Source organism: Pezoporus occidentalis, unplaced genomic scaffold (genome assembly GCF_034315485.1).
Source record: "Pezoporus occidentalis ecotype Australia unplaced genomic scaffold, CSIRO_AGI_Poc_V1 ctg87, whole genome shotgun sequence".
Taxonomy (NCBI): domain Eukaryota; kingdom Metazoa; phylum Chordata; class Aves; order Psittaciformes; family Psittacidae; genus Pezoporus; species Pezoporus occidentalis.
Genome location: NW_026916231.1, coordinates 1,072,380 through 1,086,074, shown reverse-complemented (window position 1 = coordinate 1,086,074; position 13,695 = coordinate 1,072,380). Strand labels below are relative to the sequence as shown.

The window sequence follows — 13,695 nt, the reverse complement described above, 5'->3', positions numbered from 1 at the left end:
ATATGGAAGCCAGTCTTGACCAACACTATTGTAACATGTTTTGTAACATCAATGTTGTTATAAAAACTTTGGTTGCAGTTTAATCTGACTCTTTAGACATTTCTGCCAGAGTGGTAGATATTCTTTTGAAAAAGAGCTACAATTCTTCAAAAATGTTATGAAATCTATTATAATAAACTAGTTGACCAAATAATTCTGAGTTAAATCTGGGCAGCAAATGGATTGAGAGCAGTCCCAAGGAGAAGGACTTGGGGGTGTTGGCCAACGAAAAGGTCAACATGAGCTGGCAGTGTGTGCTTGCAGCCCAGAAAGCCAAATGTGTCCTGGGTTGCATGAAGGCGAGTGTGGCCAACAGGTCCACAGAGGTGATTCTCCCCCTCTACTCTGCTGTCGTGAGACCCCACCTGCAGTCCTTCAGCTCTGGGGCGCCAAAAAAAGAGGGAGATGGACCTGCTTGAGCGAGTCCAGAGAAGAACTGTGAAGGTGATCAGAGGGCTGGAGTACCCCTCTGTCATGGTTTAAGCCCCACTGGTAACTCAGAGCCATGAAGATAAGTTGAGAGAGTTGGGCTTGTTCAGTCTGCAGAAGAGGAGACTCCAGGGAGAGGTTACTGCAGACTTCCAGTACCTATAGGAAGCCTACAAGAAATCTGGAGAAGGACTTTTACAAGGGCATGTAGGGATAAGACAAAGGGAAATGGCTTTAAGCTGAAAGAGGGGAGACTTAGATTAAATATTAGGAAGAAATTCTTTACTGTGAGGGGGATGAGACACTGACACAAGTTTTCCAGAGAAGCTGTGGCTGCCTCACCCCTGGCAGGGGATGAGGCTTTGAGCAACGTGGTCTAGTGGAAGGTGTTCCTGCCCGTGGCAGGGGATTGGGACTGAATGATCTCTAAGGTCCCTTCCAACCCATTCTGATTCTGATTAATTTTTAATAAAAGCAGTGTGGGAGTTTGGACTCTAGGGGGCTTCATCTATCGCAGATCCAGTTTCCGCTTTTAAGCGGTGGTGAACACTTCGCTCTCCAGGTTCGTAACTCATCCCTGAGTTTAAAAACTTTGATTAACAGTAATGGGACAGTGCAAATGCCTTGAGGTTCTTAATCTGTTACCGTGGCTATAAATGGCTCAGTGTACAGCTCAGCATCTTTCTGCTTGGTCACCTTCTGACTCAGTCTGACGTAGTCCATCATCTAACTAGATTTTTCTAAGCGCTTTGATTGATGAGTGGAGCTGGTTCTCCTTGAGGTGGCAGTAGCGGTTCCTTTTTCTGTTTGTCTATTGTTCTGGGGACAGATCAGGTCTATATGTTACAGCACTGCTACAGCTTTCAGCCCCAATACAAACATATGGCAGCTGTTTTGTGCTACCCTAACATGGCTGGTTGTGAACTGCTATCACTTGACAGCTGAATTGTCCAGGTAATGGGGTGGAAACCCCTCAGTTAAAAGCAGGCTCCCACTTCTGACTGTCCTCTCTGGCTGTCCCCAGGTAAGCTGTTCCTTTAGTCTGGCATAACCTGTAAACTTTTTCAAAAAGAGCTAGTGTTCACTAGCTTTCATTAAGCATTTACAGCAGCATGATTGTGCTCCAGCTCCTTGAGGCTGACCAGCTTCTAGCCATGCCTTCTTCAAATGTTTATCTGAAATAAGCTAAAGGAGTGACAATTCTCACGTCTTAATGAAGGATCTGTTGTTCCTTCACCCCTCAAACCTGACAGAATGGGGAAGCCATACTGCGGGCTTGCAGTCAGGGCTGGTCTGAAGGAGTTGGCATTCTGTTTGACTTCCCAGAATCCCTTCTTTTCCCAAAATGTTTTTCAAGAATATAAACTGAGATGTCCTACTTCCTACAATATACTGTACTTCACTAGTTGAAGTAAAAGCCAGAGGAAAGTCCGGGCAGACTACCTACCTAATGATCTAGGAAATTTCTTTACTCCTGTCTTTCTTGCATAGCATCTTTCTGACAAGTCACCACAGTCCAACCCCTCCTGCTCGTTTACCATGAGAACATGTATCAGCTTCTTGTTTCAGTGTCCTTACTTGTATGTATTTGTGTTTGAAAACCTGAACTATGGTTTTGATGCATTTAAGACCAGTTAAAGTTGATGGATGTTGTTGTCCTATAGGGTTTTTTTGTTATTGGGATTTTTTGCTTGGTTTATTTGTTTGATTATAAGTATTATAATAAAATAGAGAGAGCTGAGAGCTTATGTTTAACGTACTTATTTTGGAGGTGGTCTCCTGCTGTTAGGTAAACTGTGTTTTCCAAAATACTCAAACAAAAATACCAATTAGGAGGGAAAGCTCAGATGAAACCCTTTTCTGTTATGTTACTTAAGGACTTAAATAATCTAGAGAGCATCTCATTATATTAACTGTAAGTAACCAAAGATAAATATGTTTCCATCAGTTTTTCCCTAGGATAATGACAGAGCTTTCAGAACTACAAGAATTCTATGATCCTGATACAGTAGAACTTATGACATGGATAAAGTAAGTTTGAAGTCCTACATTTCTGTTTTACTGCTTTATATCAGGGTATTTTTATCTCAGCATTTTGTGGAGCTCCCTCTATTAATCTGAGTTTTCCCTTGCGAAGACATTCCACAATATGTGGGAGGAGAAGTGTGTATTTTAGGTTTGGTATTATTCCTATGGAAAGAAACAGGAATGTATTTATCATCGATTACAAGAGGAGAAGATCTTGAAACACCCAAGCAAATCATGTTTAATATCATTGCTAGACCTAATTTCCAAATAAAGGCGGACATCTCAGTACCTGGCTCTTTGTATGCTACCTTTTCCTAATTACAGGATTCATGTTGGCTCTCATGATTCATGTGATGCCAACAGGGGGCAGAAACGCTGCAGTTCTTGTGTGCATGAGCCAGTAAAATGAAATGCCTGAATGTCACCATTTAGACTTCAGTCAAGATACATGCATTATAACATAAATGATTCACACTTCCTCTTTGACCAGAAGGCTGGAAGGGTTCTTGCCTGTCTGGCTAGGTAGGGCATGGCAAATACTGAGCTCTGTTATATAGTTCATACTGAACCAAATACATAGCTGATACTGAGTCAAGTTACTTTCACAGATGTGTGTTTCTTCTCACCAGAAGTTTCAGAACTGGATTCTGGTCTCATTCAATCTAACTTTGAACTATGTCATTAGGAACTGCACTTCTCTGAAAATGAGATCCCCTGTGTTCAGATAACTTACTTTTAACTGTATTTATATATATATATTATTTTCTGTGTCTATACAGTCTTTAATATCAATTTGTTCATCTTCAGAAAAGGAAAGGCTGGTAATTGTGGTGTTCCAGCCAGTTTCTTCTTTCTGTTATAGTAGTGTATGTTGTTTGCCACTGCTGTAGCTCTTGACGGCAGCAAATGGAATAATGCCAAGTACCTAGTGGCTTTTACATTAGTCTGCATGCATTACACTTCAAGCACATAATTAATCATGGTGAATTGCATTGAGATTCACTCAGCTAAGAACAATTTGACTATCCTTATTTGTATCAGCTGTTCATATTTTCAGTGAAAATAAGGATATTTTTTTAATTATTATTTTTTAAAAGGATATACTTAGATATCCATATTGGAATTTTAGTTGAATGTAATCATTACAGTGTATTTTCTTAAGTTTTTCTGTCTAAGAATATAAACTTATTGTGAATTTTCTCTGCAGGAAAAGTTGCCCAAAATCTGTAATAAAGTGTGACAATGACTGTTTTCTTTCACTAAAGCACAAATGTGAATAATGAAAAAATTAAACCAAACCCAGGAAACAGAATTACTGCAAACATTATTCTGTAGCATGATACTGTTTCCTCATAGATAATGAAATATATACTCCTAGAGATCAGATGAAAATAATCACAAATCTTTGACTTTCAAGATAACATTATGCTTCTATTTCTACCTGCCCTCCCTCTCAAGCCTGTTTTGTCACAAGTCAGCAACCATTCAGAAGAGCAATAGTTTGATGTGTTCCAGGACTGCATCACTGTTCTGAATGGTGCTCCATGGGTTGCAGGGAGGGGAGGAGAATGTCCACCCCTTGCCCCAACAGGAAGAATTCCTTGCAAACTCCATATTGCTGCAGGTCTAAGCTTTTCCTGGCAAGGAAACTACTGTCACTGCAGCATTAACATCAGTTGTGATTAGACCCCCAATGATTTCTTCATGTACTCCAATTCATACCTTAAGAAGATTCATACAGTGTATAAAATTAAAACAATTTTTTTGAGAAATGCATCCAATACTCAGACATGTGTTAATGGTGCTTTTGCAGGCGACAGGCTCCTGTGGCTGCTGTGTTTGCAGGCAGCCCACAGTTGATGGGTGTGATTAAGCTCTGTACCGGATGGATGGTGTCAAGCTTGCCTTTGTATAATGATGCTGATCTGCTGAAAAGAAATGAAAATGTAAGTATCCAATTCTATTAATGTGGCATCTCACAGGAACTGTCTTCCTTTTCACCCAAATATAATGAGGAAAAACATCAAATATATTGAAAGGAAGGAAGACGTAGGAGTCTAGCAGACAGGGAAGGGAATATCAAGTAGATTATCAATGCTTCAATCTGTACAGGAACAAATATCAAAATATTATTTCTGAAGACTTTTCAGGCCACTTGGAGTATATAAAATGAGAACTTGCCTTTAGCAGAGACAAATACTTCCCATTCAGCTGGCCATTACATCACTTGTTTTGGAGATTTTGAAACCAAACCTTTTCTAGTTTGGTGTGTACATATAATTTATTATTGCGGATAAGTTACCCTTCTCCCCCGAGTATTTAATTTATCACTGGTTTTTGCATTGCATGAGTATGTTTTCTTAATTTATAGATTTATCAGATCTATTCAAAGAGGTCAGCAGAGGATATTTATAAGATACTCACATCTTACAAAGCCAATTTTCTGATTATTGAAGATTCAATTTGCAATGAAGTGGGACCTGTAAGAGGATGTAGAGTTAAAGATCTGTTGGACATTGCTAATGGTCATGTAAGTAACAGTAAGAAAAAAAGAATGTTTGAATACACAAGTAATTAATTTTAGAAGAAATGGTCTTATAAGGCTGATCTTATTTTTCTGGCTGTAATTGACATGTAGACAAAGACTCATGAATTTTAGGTGGTGAATTAAGTTTTGATTTGTCTGTTTCTTACACACCTGTAACCTTATCCCATATTATTCTTTAACTGCCCTAATCCCTCCTGTTACGTTAGTACTTGTGCTGCTTTTCTGCTAATCATTAAATACCATTTAACTATATATAAATATTTAAGACTGTAACACCTGAAGAGGTTATTACAAAAGGAATAAAGCCCTGCCTTGGAGGGCATTCCTTACTAGCTTTGAAGATGAAATTTTAAAATGGATAAACTGAGTTCTTCTAAAACCCTGCCTGGGATGAAGACCAGCCTGCCATTCAATCCAGTGCAGCCTGTTTGGTACTAATGAGGTCACAAGTCTGCTTGGTCTTGCAGATAGGTTAGCACCCCAATAGATAGCTTAAGCCACAGCTGCTGAAAAGATTGTTAGTTGAATAAACTGCAGAGTTATGAGTATTTACATGAATGCTGCTTCAGTTGCTGCCATGCTGTGTCTGTTCTGAAAGCTGATAGTGCTGCTTTTGCTGCTGAAGCAGTGAGTAAGATGAGGTTTATAGAGTGATCTCATTGCCACTTGTTTTTCTGTTTCCTGTGAATCCAGCCAAAGTTTTGCCTTTACAAAGGCAGGAATGACCCTTAACTCACTTAGGGTTTGGTTGCTCATTCTCAGTTCAACAGGAGAGAGGGAGACACGAGTTGCTTCTAACATCAAAAGACAATATCCAGTGCAAGGAATCTCTTTGATAAATGCCACACACAGCACTGACAGTACGCATAAACTGTTAGTATTTTTGTGTAATGAGGATTGTCAAAGTGACAAAAGGTTATCCTATCTGTAGTGGAGAGATTAAGAAAGGGAAAATAAGGTTCATGATGAGAGTTTAATTTCCAACAGGAATAAAATTGTGGGGGTTTTGGTTGGTTGTTTTGTTTGTGTTTTTTTGTGGGGTTTGTTTTTTTTTGTGGAATTTGTTGGTTGTTTGGTTGGGATTTTTTTTTGGGGGGGGGGAAGAGTGGGGGTCAGAAAGTTGACATAGCTTGTTCCTGACAGTTGGCAGTGTGTTGTCTCAGAAGCTTTGAAACAAAACTCTCAGATTTCCTTACTAACAAAAATTGTTTAAGTTGTATTGAAAGATAATCAAGGCTTTCCAAACTAGGGCATATGTAATTGGAGAGTTATTTATTTATAAGACTTACTCCCAAAGTAAGTGAGACAGTGGGCATGCTGTTATGCTGTTGACAGGTTCTGTTTTCCAAATTGCTGTGTTTAAAGAGGTAAGTATTACTTTCTAGCTTGGACAAAATCCTATAATCCTAGTCTGGTATCTTGCTTCTGATACTGGCTGAAAGCATATGATTATTGATAGACAAATGTTTTCTAGCAGTCTGTTGCTAAAGGATTGTAGCTCATAGGACATATCTTTGCATTTGTAGCCACTGGTAGATTTTTCTGCATTAATTTGCCCTACCAGCTTTTCTTAAACACATGTAAATTTGTGCCATCAGAAGGAGTAGCAATGGGATTTATTTAAGAATATTGGATAGTAGATACTAAAGTGCACAAGCACTTTACTTCCAAGTCAATTGGTTGGAATTTATAGGGTGATACGTGTGTGTCTGTCTTCAGGCTTTATTAGGTATGTCAAACTTTCTTGGCCTGGAAAACACCATTGAGGGTTTCCTACCCTATACAAGTGGTATGCTATGTGCAAGTCAGGTTTGAAGCTTTCTGCTTTCTGCTGCCATTGTTCTTCATTGTATGAATAAAGTTCATGTCTGCTATCCTACAAAGGTATTAATTCACAAAGGCTGCTTTAGATGGTTAAATTATTGAGGAATATGTTTTCATCATACAGCATGGAAATTAAATGTTTATTGTAAACGAAATTTACAGAATACAGGAGTAAGTTAAATGTGTAGCGTTATGTTCTGTAACCACTTATCTTCACTATTTTAATTAGATCTTCTTTTCTGGCAGGTGGTTTGTGAGGAAGGAGACAGCTATGCCGACTCAAAATATGGACGATTTTGTCATGAAATCAAAATGAACTATTCTCCATATGTTAATTATTTTACTCGAGTATACTGGAATAGATCCTACTTTGTATATAAAATCAACACTGTGATATCCTTCCAGTCATGAAAAAGCATGCAGGCTTCTTTCTGAGGATTGATTGAGAATGGAATTCAGTTGGAAGAGTACCTTTTGATCAAGGGAGTTATTTTTGCAGATACATGTGCGTATATGCAGTGTATTGACAACTTTATTTTACCAAACTGGAGTTCTTTGAACTGCAGATCAGCAGACACAGATATCATCCTTGAAGGAAACAGGAAAACTTGTCAATTTTACAGTCTCTGCAAAGTGTGACAGTCTTCCAGGTTTTTGCATTTTCTTTGCATTATAAATCATCTTCATGTAAATGAGATTTCTAACTTTAGTGTTAGAGAGCTGATGTGGATAGACTTCAGTAAATGCAGAAAAGTTATTTAAAGAGCTCATTTAAGATGTACAGCTTTTATTTTCTAGTAAGAAAGCAGTCGGTATCCTGAGTCTTTTCAAGTAAGTGTTTTGGGGTTTTTGGTTTTTTAATTCTTCCACTGTAAGCATTTCTGTGTTTATCAAACACACATTCATGCATTGTATGTGTAGCTGTCGCATTTATATAAATCAAATGAGGAAGATTTTGTTTAAACTGCACTTCCTTAGATTAAGGCACTGATCTCTACATTGTTAGAGACATGTAGAAGGCATGGTGGAAGTGCTTGGACTTATACCTAGCAGTAGGAGTTGACCAGGTCAGATATTCAGTATGGAAAGAACTTGTCTTCAGGATTTTTCCATGCTTAAGTGTGTATGTATGTATGCATATATGTGTCTCAGCACCTATAAGAATGGGCCAGTATAGAACAGTATGCCATACTTGCTTTTAGACAAGTGTAGGAGGACAACTAGGTTTGCTACTGAGACTTCTGCACTTCTGTTTCACCCCCTCTGCCTGCGTGCTGGCACCTCTGTGTGTGTGTGTGTGTGTGTGTGTGTGTGTGTGTGTGTGTGTAGGGATGGGTGATACTCATTTCATTCAACTTATTATAACTACATAAGATATTGCTGTAACTATGACTTAAAACACTATAATCACCACCATTAATACATAATGGTACAGTTTTTCATAGCTATTTTTATACCAATTATGCAACTACACTGAGATCTTCTAAAATTTGGGAAAGTACTCTGTAATCTTGTTTCCCTCTAAAATTTGTCTTCCTCATATGACTCCCTTTGCATCTACAACTATTTTTCTTAACATATTATGTGTTCATCATGTTTCTTGCTGGCTGATATGCTTTCAAGAGAAAATGATGCTTTAATTACAACTCTGGGCCTAATCCTCATGTTGTAAGTGGAAAATCCACTAAAAGGTAACAATAGCTTTGTTTACATAGGTGTAGCTGGACAAAAAGCCAGGACGTAAGTTTTGGAAGAGGTTATTCACCTACTAGGAATTACCTGCAGTTATGGATTCATGTAACACCTGGCCCAGAGACCAGTCTGTCAAACATGTGCAAATGTTTCTTTGGAGCCCAGATATCTGTAGTCAAGGGTCTGGCACAATAGGATGAACCTTCAACTGAAGAATCTGCAAACCATTCTGCAAAGGAAAGCTGCAAAATTATCCTTGCCACGCTTGTTGATGAAAGGCAAACTCAGAGATTTTAACTCTGAAATTATTAGGAACTGCAGCATGTTGGTGATGTGGGTGATTCTTTTCTGCTCTATGCAGATGCATTTGCTTACTTTACACTAACAGGTAGTGCTGAGATGTTTTAAAACCTGTTATCACTATTGGAGTGATATAAAAGAAAAACCTTTATTGTTATCAAAGTCAACATGTCTGTAATCTGTTTTCTACATTCAGTTACATTTTTAGGCCTCTGAGTCTTGAAAAGATGTTAAATTATGTATTTTATTGGAAACCAATGATCAGGGAAATCCACAGAATATACTGGGATAGTCATTGAGAGAGACCTTCATCAGTATAACTGAGTTACAAATTAAAAGTAAATATCCTTTCTCGGGATGCAGTCGTGTTGAGGACAGTGTGCATGTGTGTCTGTAGCCAAATGCAGTCTGCATTTGTTTGCTTACGGACAAGTGCATATGTTTTACTGAACTGGACTTTTCAATTACCATATAAGAACAGAAGGTATGGCAGGCCTGCAGGAGCCTTCTCTCTATGTGCTAGTATGGAAGTAAATGTAGTATTTGAAAGTAAGATTAGCATTCCTTATACAGTTTTAAGTTTGTTTGAATTGCTGTTACATGTCTGTGTGTCAGTCACTTGCTCGCCTGAAGTTAATCATTCATGAATACCATTTCATAACAGCAATAAGGCATTCCAGGTAGCAAACTTCAGGGTTACAACTGCTCTTGGGTGGATGAAGTCGCACAGTTTACGGCTTCATGCCTTAGACTGCCATGCCAAGATGCAATATTTAACTATCCTTGACTGCCTGTTGCTTTTTACTGCAGTACTGTATGTATGTGTTTCCCCACATAGTTTGACTGCTTACATGTACAGCACACATGTTAAGAAAAAACCCACAAAAGAGGCCATCTGTACTTGTAAAGAAAACTACCTTGTAGTGTGTTGGCCTTTCTGCACATTTAAACAAACATGTTGAACTTTATTTGAACTGTGACATAGTTTAGTTGTTAGTTTTGTCATAGTTTTTGAGATGTATTCTTGATACTTCAATTGATTCTGCTTTAGGAGAATCATTTAAGATTTTTACTTTTTTATATTAGAGAAAATTGTATTGCAGCACAGTTGGCACAGCAACCTTAAATAACAGAATGAACCTTTTATGTGGTAGAAATGCTGCTGTTGTTCCAGTAAAAAGGGCATCATTTGTAAAATGAGTGACTGGAAGAATCATATCTTACTGAGAAAGATGAGCCTGAATTTCTTATCCAGCTATCGATTAGCAAAAGTTTTACTGTCTATTTTAATCTCCACCTTCTGTGAAAAATAAGCAGTAATTTTCACTATAACCCTCAGACAAGAACAGAGCATAATTACATCAGACTAGTACACAACCTGAGCTTGGTTTTCAGCCCCGTCTCAGGTTTAACTCCCTGGAAGGGCCGGGGGAACATTTTACAAGTTTTGATCTGTTTTGCTGTAGATGTTGCAATTCAGTTGAAACACGTGCCTTGCAAGCCTCTATTAAACGAACAGAAAACTCCCTTTGTGTTTCTTTTTGTGAAGATTGTTGGTTTTGTTTTGATTTTCTTTTTCTAAATCCCTGACTTTCTGATTTCTAAAGCTTCCTTTGTGTCTTAATACCCCAGTCTCTGAGGATGCTCCTGTAGTAAGAGGTGCAGCTGGGATGTACGCCAGCCATCTAACAGCTGATGTAAGAATTTGCATAGCAATTTGTGTTGCTATTTTGCTGGCTTATTTCCTCCTTCACGTTTCCAGTTTCTGATATGCTTCATCTTAGTAAAGGCAGAAAGATTACCTTGAAGAAATAAAGTGAGTATAGTATTTTCAGGCGCTCACCTGTCACAATTACAGTTGCAGGTTAAAGTTTAATCGAGCCACAGCTAAACTGATGTGTAGTTCTGTCTTAATCTAAAAAAAAAATGCTCTTTCACTTCTTGAATTACCACATACTTGAATTCAGTTGATAGATTTGCCAGGAGGTGTTTGAGAGTAAGTAAAGGCATTTCAGAAGCTTCTTTTCCTATTACTAGAAAAAGTACTGCTTTTATTTCTTCCAAAGTAAATGGAATACAGTTTGATACACTACAATCTTAAATGCAATTTCCATCGAGAAGGGGTAAGTAAGAGATGCAGAAGTGTCATGGTTTAAACGCAGAAGAAAGAAGGCCAAAAGATTTAACAGGCATTGAAAAATATTCAAACTATTTGCTCTGTGGCATTACTGGTTACTGAAAGGTAGAAGGTTAGGGACCAAATCTTATTCCTACCACCTTATTTTTACTAAGTCATCTGCAAATGTCCAAATCTTATGATCCTTCGTATGCTTTCCCATGCAATTCACGTGACTAGGAGCTGTGCAGGCAGGTTGTAGGGATTGTAAGCTGTCATTGAAACTCTTCTTAATGACTGCTGTAACTTGTATAACCAATCCTTTAACCAAAAATCTAACAGAAGAAAGTGTAGGCTGTTTGTGTGGGTGCATGGGCATGTGTGTTCTATTTCCATTTAGAGATGTCTGGTTTGCTCTTGTGTTTGGAGATGTAATGAGTGACTTCTGTTTTGCTAATTGGTGGTCGAACCTATGAATCTCCTAAATATGGACTGACAGGTGGACTCTAGAGTACTGTGGTATTAGAGATGAAAGAAAAGCTGAGTTGATTCCAACACAAGCAATATTTTATGTGAAATAATACCTCAACATAGATCTGTATAATCATGCCTTTAGTACTCTTTTAAAAACCTTAAAAAAGTGGTAATTCTAAAACATACAATGTGTGTTATTTTAATAATCATTCCTACACCCTCAGTACAGCTAAAAGAAAATACCACCTTTCTGTTGCTGCACTCTTACTATGCCAAATGCAGAGCTAGTGATGCCTAAAGGTCTTCTGAACTGCTTGGTACCTCAGCTAGATGTTTAAATGTGTAATTAATCTGGCAATGTTTTTGACTTCAGCACAGCTAAATGTATGTAATTCTGCCTTTCAAGTTATGTTTAAGGTTACCTCTTTATTTGATGGAAAAGAGGTGGGTGTTTAATGCCTTCAAACTTTGTTACTTAGTAATGCAGAAGAATTTCTGGTGGTGCTTTACTTGTTAATGATGTTTAGAAGTAGCGTATATGGCATATGGACATATCTATGTGCAGCTATTTAATAACAGCTCTAAGGAATCTAATTCCTTTTATCTTATTTGTTGTCTTGGACAGGTTTTTATTGAAATAATGTATACATAGTAAATATTTTTCTCTTGTGACAGCTTTTTTTCTGTAAAAAACAAAAAAAAAGGTAATAAAAGCCAAGTTCAGAAGGTATGGATTGTTTGGGACACAAACTGGTTTCTTCTTTCATTTGAGAAGTGTGATAGCCTTTCACAAAACCATGTAGTTCATAATGAATTAACCTCAGAGGCTGCGGTAGTGAAGTGATTTTTATATTCTATTGTATTATTTGTATATGCAATTTTCAGTCAGGTGAAGACTGTACTCAAATACATGTCTTGATGGGGCAGCATCAGTACTCTTGCAGATGTCAAGGTATAGCAGCATGCTCAGGCTGGATCCATATGTCATGCTGGTTTGATGACCTCTTGAGACACACTGGCATGAGGATGAGCAGCAAAATATGAGGTGCTTCACACAGAACTATTGAACTCTGCCTTTCTCCGTCAAGACCCTCCCCACTGCAAGCATGTCACCTGGAAATAAATTGCTATGCAGCATCAAGTGCTTATTCATTTTATTTTATTTTTTTAATCAACTAATGTACCATCTGTCTTGACTTTTTACAGGTTGTTATTACATGTATTGGATCTTTCTATCATTTTACTACCTTGTTGTAATTTACCATGTACTGATATGAAAACCTTGAGATTATTTTAAGTTCTGAAGATGGTAGAAATACCCTATGAAATGCTTCTCCAAAAATCGGTCATATGACACCTAACAAAATGTGTCTTTACGTCTTTAATTCATCATGGTTCTGAGTTTGACTGTTCATCAGTTTGCTTCCTTTTAGTCCAGCCAGGAAATGCACCAATGTTGAAGTATCTAAGTTTATCCATTAATTCTTCCAGCACATGGGCTTTCTGATTGTTTGTCTGAAAGGGAGATGGAGCTTCCTGTCACCATGAAATATGTGTTGATGTTTGGGTGCTCTTCCATGTCTTTATCCAAAACTGAGACCGTGGTTACCAGCTGTGAAATACAGACTATCCTATTATATGTAATAGAATTTTATATTTATATTTGGGTATAAATATAAATAAATATATCCAAATTTATATTTGGATATAAATAGGTGTATATAAAAAATGTGTATTTTATGTCTGTATCTCTGCATGAAATATATATTCTGATTATGATCAGTGATTGAAGGTGTCAGCTAAAATTACTGTTGTTCTGGGGGCTTTCTCCCCTAAACGGTAGCTCTGTAATCTGTTTCCAGGACATAGTTTCCCAGATTTTCCAAGTTTTGCTGTGACCCAGACCAGCACACTTCAATTCCTTTATGCTTTCAGATTGCTTGCATAGCAAATGTGGGAGATGGTTTTTAATAGTAATCAGATGAGGTGCATTTCATTATGAATTAAATTGCACATAGAGAATACACAATCTAGAGTATTACAGGTCTATTCAGTAGGTTAGAACACACCAGCAGTATATATGTTTAATTTCAAGAGTTCTGAGCAGCCTTTACAATGCCTTGGAGTTTCTTCTTGTTTCAAAGATATAACTGTAATGTCTGCTGGTAAGCCGTGACTTCTGACGGTACTATAGTGACTGGTTATAGCAAGACCAAAACCACATTAAAATGGACTTTTTACACTG

General features: G+C 37.7%; 1 protein-coding gene across 1 annotated transcript in view; it reads left to right on the top strand.

Annotated features, from left to right (window-relative positions):
- DPY19L4 (dpy-19 like 4) overlaps window positions 1–10,387 on the top strand; it is a 31,519-nt gene extending 21,132 nt beyond the window's left edge. Inside the window, exons 16-19 of the mRNA XM_062604579.1 lie at window positions 2,417–2,499; window positions 4,310–4,442; window positions 4,868–5,026; window positions 7,115–10,387. Coding sequence (XP_062460563.1) covers window positions 2,417–2,499; window positions 4,310–4,442; window positions 4,868–5,026; window positions 7,115–7,279 — 540 coding nt within the window. The 3' untranslated portion in view covers window positions 7,280–10,387. The remainder of the gene's footprint in view (window positions 1–2,416; window positions 2,500–4,309; window positions 4,443–4,867; window positions 5,027–7,114) is intronic.
- The last annotated feature ends 3,308 nt before the right edge of the window (window positions 10,388–13,695 follow it).